At 48.5% G+C, this 8,538-nt stretch overlaps 1 protein-coding gene across 1 annotated transcript in view; it reads right to left on the reverse strand.

Annotated features, from left to right (window-relative positions):
• The window catches only part of TMEM180 (transmembrane protein 180), a 6,956-nt gene extending 4,558 nt beyond the window's left edge, over window positions 1-2,398 (reverse strand). Inside the window, exons 1-3 of the mRNA XM_009323235.1 lie at window positions 2,126-2,398; window positions 1,578-1,657; window positions 336-785 (exon numbers count right to left, since the gene is read on the reverse strand). Coding sequence (XP_009321510.1) covers window positions 336-785; window positions 1,578-1,657; window positions 2,126-2,290 — 695 coding nt within the window. The 5' untranslated portion in view covers window positions 2,291-2,398. The remainder of the gene's footprint in view (window positions 1-335; window positions 786-1,577; window positions 1,658-2,125) is intronic.
• Window positions 2,399-8,538: the final 6,140 nt, after the last annotated feature.

Below are 8,538 nucleotides of genomic sequence, written 5' to 3' on the forward strand. Positions count from 1 at the left end.
TTCTGACATTTTGCCACTCACAGGCCTCACTGGATGCTCTAGATATTAACTTATTTCATGGTCCAAACACTGGATGGCCATACAGCAGGTCAGGGCTCTGCCTCCAGTTTGGGCTAGGGGTGTCACGAGATAGTTTCGTCCTATTTTCAGAGGGCACTAGGCGCCAGTGCGACAGAGACGATTCTGAGAACTGTATCAACAAACAAGAACCGTAGATAAACAAGAATTTGCCTCGTCCTGGATCTTCCCACATATTTAGTTTGCTGCAGCACATAAAAGGACTCTACAGATCTATGCCAGGCCTTTGTTCCTGCCACAGAATTGGTGACACTTACTCTTTTAGGGTTGATTCTTGGTCCCATTTCGCTTTCCCATCAGCCTCAAACCGCTGGCGGAGCAGCTGTGTGGACAGGGTAAAGCCAACGATGGAGCAGAGGGCCAGCACGACGCAAAATATGCGAAAGGAAAAGAAGTTCTCTTTGTTCCACACTGCGTAGGACATGAAGACAGAGAGGGAGCCTATGGCACTGAAGAGGGAGCAGTAGAAGTTGAGGCTAGTCCTGTCTTTTGCTGAAACAGCCAGGTCTGCAAGCAAGGCGTTGTGATTGAGGTCGACCATGGTGAGAAAGCTGTCATACATGCAAAGGCAAAGAAGGAACTGCAAACCAGGATGAGCCCAGACAACCCAGAAAGCCAGGAAAGAGATGGCAAAGAGGGGGCCATTGTGGCTTAGTGCTCTGAGCCTCTTCAGAACTACTTCTGGGGAGGAAATCTCTGCTCCTGGCCTGTAAGAGAAGACAAAAACTTTAGACACCTGGACAAAACCCTGCATGACCATGTATTCTCCCTCTCCAAGAAGTAGTGTAAGCGGCCTAGACACAAATATAGCTTTTGCTCATGCAACAAGCACCCACATCAGATATATTCTCAGCTAATATGTGAATACACTGAAAATACGGGTTTAAGAAGGCCAAAAAGCATGAAAAGGGACTTTTTTCTCCAGAGCAAGTCTCTCCCCAATAGTGCTGCACTGTCTGCACTTTGCACAATGCAAATTATTTCAATGAGCACTTCAAGATTTTACTAGCTGCAGGAAGCCACACCATGATTTTCATTAAAAGCTTGACATAAATACATGAGAAATGCTAATGGCCAACAGTGGTCCACGATCCAGGGCATTTGGGAACAACTGGTCTGAGGCATTCCAGGTGGCAATAATTGTCCTTTCCCCACTGTGTCTCCCAAACCATGTACAGACACTCTCCAACACCCCAAGAGGCTTGCTTATATAGCAGGGGCTTCAGATTTTAGATGCCCGTATTTTAGGTTCTGTAACACTTGTTTAGGGTTAGGGTCACATCTACCTGATAGGTGTGTGACTTCCTCTATACAGCCAGATACTGAAATAACATGCAAAGAGCACTGAACTTCAAAGATGCCAGGAAAAGTAGGTATTTACGAGTTCCCTGCCCCAGAAACCATTCCCACGCCATCATTTTAAAGCTGCCAACTTCACATCATCTCCCCCAGAGACTAAACAACTTCCCAGCCTCTGCTGGAAGTGGAACTTAACTTACTGCTGTGTGCTAAGGAACACCCGGTCACTCAGCCAGCCAAACAGAGGGTCATTGAGGCTGTTCCAGATCAGAAACACTGTCTAGAAAAGACAACAGGACAGTGAAACAAACCATAGAGACAGCTCCTGCAAAGACTCAGTTCTGTTACTGAAGCAAGCAGCGCTGAGCTGGCGCAGTGAACAACCAGCAGGAACCGTCCCAGCGCACCTTCCCCACCCCATCACCACTGTATGATTCCTCTGTCTGGGGCAACTGCCAGATTAACACAGCGAGGCCAGTGGTTTTCCCTGCTTGTGAAACACCCCAACGTCCCCAGAGAAAAGGCAGCCTTAAGAACAAAGTCTCTGGGTTTCCTATCCCAGCTTGTTCTCTGTTTATGTAAGTGGGGAAAACTGAAAAGCCCAAGCTAGCACTCAGAAGGCTCCCTTGCTCCCTCTCCAAAGGGGAACACTGCTATTATAACTAACACTCTTTACACTTCTAGCAAGGAACATCTTGATTTCAGAATTTCTTACTTAATAGGGCAGAAATCTATAGAAAAGACTAACCTCTCCTATCCAAAAGGACAGTTTATCAATCTTGTAAACAGAGACAAAGGTGTCCACGTAGTACAGGAGGAATACGTTGTGCAAAATGGAAACAAACAGTGACAGGGACCCGTAGATCACTGCAGTAGGCAAATGAAAAAGACAAGCCAACAGTCGCAAGCCCATGTTGGTGTAGTCAGCGTTCAGCTCCCTCGATCACCTCCATTTCAGATAGGATGTCTTCTCCCAGCACCTGCTACGTATTTGTTGGGGCCAATCCATTGTTGCTCCTGCAGGAGGGGGGGGGGGGGGGGAAAAAAGATTCAATTTCTTAAATGAACTAAAAGTTGAATCAAATTAATTGGTAAATCTTTGCCAGCAGAGATCAGAATTCATATTGCTTTGAGGAGCTGTTCAAAAGCGGATCGGAGAGGGTTTAAGAGACTAAAAGCTGTCTGCTGCACTAAAGCTGTTTCATTAAGCTGAGGCCAGGCTGCAGGCTCCCAGGGGGGTAACAACTGTCTCCTCCTGAGCAGGCTGCCCCGTCCTTTACCCAGTAATGTTCTTTTGTCATCCAGCAAGTAGCCGATTAGCTCTTTCCAGTTTTTTAAAGGCAAGGTGACAGGAGGAACCAAGCTAGATAGCTGCAAACAACAAAGCAGCCTTCAGAAAACACACCTAGTCACTGACATTTTTAGGTACCAGTGTAAATTTTTAGCCAAATAAAAATGACAACAGCTGTGATGTAACCTCACACATGCACACTGCTTTCCCCCAGCAGTCACAGCTGACTGCACCTGGGCTGGCTTAGACCGGAGTTATTTATGGCAAGCAGCGTTGCTGCTTTGTGGCATGAAAAGACACAACCAGAACATGACAGCATGCAGCAGACACGCTGCCATCGTGCAATAAAGGCAACCAAGAGTCGCTTAGCAGCTGTCCAGCTTGTCTTGGGGTGGCCTGAATTTTAGTATCAGTGTCTGAAATAAAGATGCTTTGGCTGGACAGCAATATATACAGAAATAAAACAAGTGGAAACAGCAGCCTTATACCAGAACAAGTCACTGTATGTTCACAAAGGGCTGAGGTGCGAGGGGAGGACTCCTCACACCGGCATGGATGGGAGGTGGGACCATCGTCCTTCTGCGATGTACTCTTGTGCTTTTCAGACCAAGCCCCCTCTCGCACTCAAGTTGCTACAGACCAAAGGCAAAACACAAGGCACCTCTTCAGAGGCACTCGCGTATCTGGTGAGACATTAAGGGTTCTTAAATCAGTGTAAGTCAGCTTCTCCAGCCCGTGCCATCCTAAAAAGCTCTGTTCACAGCGTACACATGACAGTTGATGACAGGGTCGCTATCTTAACGCTGTCACAAGCAAGATAAAGGGCTGGAAGTCACACTCATTTCAGACCTCCAGGGTCCACACTCACCCAGCTCAGATGCATCATGGGAACAACTTCACAACGCAGGATAAGAATAAGCACATCAAAAACGGGAAACTACGCACCAAGCCAGCCTTCCTGGACTTGCAACATCAGCTGCAGCAAGTCCAAGCAGAAGATCAAAGGGAAGAATAAACAGTTGGGTATGAAACCTGATGAAACTCCAGTAACATTCAGCATTTCCCAGAAGCCATGAGTCTGACCACTTCTAGGCAAGATTAGAAAGGCAGAAATAACCTCCACTCTGCCTAGCCCAAGGAGTTCCTCATAACTGGCTCAGAAGGAGCCAGAACAGCATTTGTTCCAATCAATTACATCACTAGATTGAAACTGCACAACAGCTCCACTCCCAGCCAAAGCGCTAGACCTCAACTGGATCCAACTGCAGAGCCCTCGTGGAGCAAAGCCGCCATTCTGCATCCCCGCCATGCCAAAACCCACAGCCAGATAAAAGGAAGACACTGCTTGGAGGGGAATTCAGCCAGACAATGAACTTTTATAGGTGTAATTAAAGACAGACAAGCCTCAAGGGAAAATTGCATTTTGTGCGGTCATGAATTGAAAAGGAATCAAGAATTTGTGATGTGTAAAGATAAAGGTTAAGAAGAAGGGAGAGCTAAGCCAACTGACCCACTGATGAGTCCTGTGTCTCTCACCAAAAGCCTTCTGCAGAGGCCTAGCTCAAGGGCAGATGAAGCCAGCAGAGTGCTGGACACCCTCATGAATGGGATGGAGAACAAGCAGACAGAATCATTTTGCACCGTATGAAACCTCAGTGAATCCAGACCTTGACCACTGCGTGCACATCTAACCTCACTATAAAATTCCTGAGATAGAGATGAGGGAGATCAAAGAAGGGCAACTAAAGCGATCAAGGGACTTGAGGCAGCCGCCTGCGGAGGAAAGACTAAACAGCTGGGACTCCAGGCAGAGAGGAAAGGCTGAAGGGGAACTTGATCAAGGTTTACAGTCCCACACGCAGTCAATAAGGTGAAGGTGGAACTGTTGCGTGCCAGGACACAACAACCGAGAGCACTCACTGTAACTAGCAGGAAATCAGTTTAAAGCACATGAAAATACTTCTTCACCTGCCAGGTAGCAAACACTTGACATTTGCTGCCAAAGGAGGTTGCAGAGATAGGCAGCAGGTTCAAAGGATTAGACAAATTCATGGAAAACAGCTGTACACAAACAGCTGCTAAAGGGAATAGGCAGAGAAATCCTCTCTAGCATCCCTAATCCAAGGGCTGTGCATGCTGGGGGTGGACGAGTGGAAAGGCCCACAGACAGTAGCCAGGCTCACGTGCTCTTCCCCTAAATAGCATCTCCTGCTGCCACCACAGGGCAGAATAAGGGGTGAGACAGATCAGCTAGGGCTATTCTTAACCTGGACTTGACTTCGCTACCCAACACCTGTTTGAAAGCAAAGCCTGCTCTAGGCTTGGTCCTTAGCGCTGCACTTTACGCATGTTTCCATCCAAATGATGCTTCACTAAGCATACGTTGCACAAACCACAGCTGCTGAAGTTTCCAGAGACACCTCATTTTGTCATTTATAAACTACGACGCTGTTTAAAGAAGGTGAAGTTCCACTTCCTCTCCTTCTTCTCCCTCACAGATGCGCAACCCCTCCAGCCAGCTGACATTTGTAAGTGATTTCACTTTGCTGGGATAGTTGTTAGGTCATTTTTTATTTTTCCTCCCCATGTGCAAATGTGCAGATGAAAAGAAACAAGTCATAGTTGTCCGTAAAAAGTATTTTGCTTCTACATCCAAAGCACTGTGTTATTTAAGCTTGCCACACTGGTATTTTCATAACCTTTTCCTTGGAATGGAGATTTACTCCATTACATCGTGGAGTATGTCAGAACTTTGCAACATTAGGCTTTAAGTAGTAATAGGAAGAAGAGCTGCAGGAGGGAATAGTTATCATTCGTTCATGCTGAACTTCTAATGCACAGTCATAAAGCAACACGCTCGTAAATTAGAAAGCAGCTAGCCTTTATTTCAGAAACTTCCACCTCCGCATCTGACATCTGGCGTTAGTCCTGCCAGTGACGTTTGCAAATCTTATCTTTTTGAGAAGGATGTTTGAATACCGGCTACCAGGAAAGCACTGCTTTTGTTTGAGAGTGCTGGCGTACGGCGGCTGGAAACACACCACTGTTCGGGGCTCTCACATCTGCTCTAACTTCCTAGCCAGCTCACAGCTGGATTCACAAGTCGTTGTGTCCCATGGCAATTCAGCAACCCTTTGGCCTTACAACAAGACTGAGCTCCAGCCTTCCACAGCTGGAGCGGGTTGTACTGAGTTGGCAGCAGAGCCATATTCATGAATCTTGGCCTAACCCAGTCTTTTAAGCAGGGCCAGATGATTCCTATATGCTGAAGTTGCCACTCAGAAACCTGAAATAGTCACCTGCAGACCTGACCACAGTAACAGGATGACTCTCCCATTCGTTCTCCACTATATGGGTAATGTAGGCTGGAATATCCCAAATAATACTTCAGGATATGTCTGTGCTTGCTCCAGCCATCACTACGCTGCCTCTGCTGCATATTCTGGATTTTGAGTGGCTTACTAGCTAAAGCAGAGGGCCAGAAAAATATACCAGCTCTGTGTCTCTGCATCTGCTACACAATAAATCCACCAGCTGGAGAAGCCACTCAAGAGGTGTGGCTTATTTCTAGACATTCCTCACAGCCAGACAGGACTGGGCTGCTGGTGGTCCAGCCCCATCCACAGGGATGGCCAGGCTGGAGCTGCACCCGTGAGAGAACTGCTGCCCTGTGACCTGTCCCAGCATAGCACCTGGTGCTGGGCACGTCAATTCCCTCACAAACCCCATAAGTGACATTCTCAGCCAGAGTAAAGAGTCATGGATGTCTTCATCTGGCTCATCCATCAGTGACAAGTCCATTTTGTAAGCACGGACCAGGTTCTGCACACTCCTTCCCACCCTGCGCATGGTACCCCAGGAAGCCTCCAAAGCACAGACACCTCCGTGGGTCCTCACCCCACGGAGCTACTTAGAATCTGGCAGGAGACTGTTCAGTAAGAAGGGAAATCCCTCCATGGAGCTATTTCACTGAATGAAACTGAAAGAGCCTCCACTTAAACCAAAAAAAGTCTCAAAATCCTATTCCTATCCCAAGAAAGCTCCTATCTAGACACACACTCCACAAAATTTAGGCTCCTCTGACCAAACTGTGATCCCATTCACCCTCTCAGAGCCAGATATATCTCCAAGACTCTCAATTTCTCCACTGTACTACTTCCAAAATCCTAATGCCACATTTCCTCAGGTAATCCACTTGCTAACAGAGAGTCTCGAGGGAACACTAAACAGTCCCATGTGAAACATTAACGAACTCCCCAACAGCAGACTCCCAGCAGCCTGGCATCTGAACAGTAAAGCAACGAAGCCTTTGAAAGCCTGATACCACCTGGGTCAGGCAAGGAAACGTACCACCTTGAAGAGGCTATGAGGGCATTTCCCTCATATTGTTTACCAATTCAACAATCGCAGATGCCTCTGTATCATGAGAGCTCTGGTAACACCCTTCTTATTACAGGCAATCATGTGCTTCCATCAGGTACTTCCCTCACTCCTGCAGAGTTCATACACGTAAGCAGAACTGCCACACAGACAACAATTAACATCTTGAACCAGCTGGTAGTTTCTGTGGAGCTGTGTTCCAGCAGAGCAATCTCATTAAATCAGATCTCATTCCCTAATGAGATTACAAGGTTTGTTAATAGAGGTAACTAGGTAGATCTCATAGTCTTGGAATCTGGTAAGGCATTTAACTTAGCAGCACACTGCATGCCTTTTCTAAACAATTCATTGTTTTACAGTGTAAGGAAAACGTATTAGATAGATTAAGAACTGGTTTCTCATGATGCTACCATCAGTGTGAGTGCTAATCCTGTAGTGGACTTCCACAGCACTGGTATGGGGACCATTGCTAGGTAACTCTGGCCTCAAATTACAGATTTGGAAGTAAATATGAAACCCTCACTGAAAACAACTCCCAAAAGTGGAATCACAGAAGCTAGAAGAGGGGATTACTACACAGATAGAGCCTGTTCTTGTTAAGACTTAATAAGAAGCACAAGGTGAGAAGTCCTTTTTACCACTCTGCCCAAGCAGCGGCATCTGGGAATTTCTGGTATGCTACCTCCATTTTCTCGCCAGGGAGACTTTTCACCTATGCAAAACTTTCAAAGCCACAATCACCCCCCTAACTCCCTGGCTTCGGCCACCAGCCACATGCCACTAACCAAAGGACTGAAGGAAGCCCGGCCGCTGAGGCCACAGGAGAGCTCTGTGGCATTTAGACCTGAAAAACACAGCACTTGGTCACCAACTAATACAGCTGACATCCTGCCTGCGGGAAAGGAGCGCGGGGAGCCAGGTGACGCCTACAAAGTGAGGCCAGAGATGGGGTGCTGTTTCTTTGGCCACCAAGAGGACGAGCCCAAGCAGTGGTGCCACCGCCAGCACCCCATTCGCAGGGTCCCCCCGTGCTGAGGGGAAGCCTAGCACCCAGGAGAGGACGCGGTGGCCAGGCAGGGGCATGTCCACCGTTTTGCGCGGGCTCCCCCTCAGGCTCCATGGCAGCGGAGGGCCCATTTGGGGTTGTGCGGCACAGTCAGGTGAGGGGAAGGTGCGACAGGGACACGGCATCCAGAGCCCTGCTCCACACCTCCAGGTAGGGTGGACTCCCCTCACCACCTGCCCCACGGCAGGGGACAGGGAAATGCCAGGGCCACCCCTCCTTGCCGGCATCCTGCGAGGGGGTGGGAGCGAGACCCCGACCGGCTCCAGAGCGGGGGCTGACGGACTGAGGCCCCTACCCACGGGCACTGACAGCAGCGAGGGAGGGCACCCCCCCGGGCCCACGTGGGACCGCCCAGAGTAACGGGGGAGGCACAGGCCGGGCCCTACCAAAGCCCCCCACCCCGCCCGGGCAGCTCCACTCCGGC

This window comes from Pygoscelis adeliae, unplaced genomic scaffold (assembly GCF_000699105.1).
Source record: "Pygoscelis adeliae isolate BGI_AS28 unplaced genomic scaffold, ASM69910v1 Scaffold294, whole genome shotgun sequence".
NCBI lineage: Eukaryota > Metazoa > Chordata > Aves > Sphenisciformes > Spheniscidae > Pygoscelis > Pygoscelis adeliae.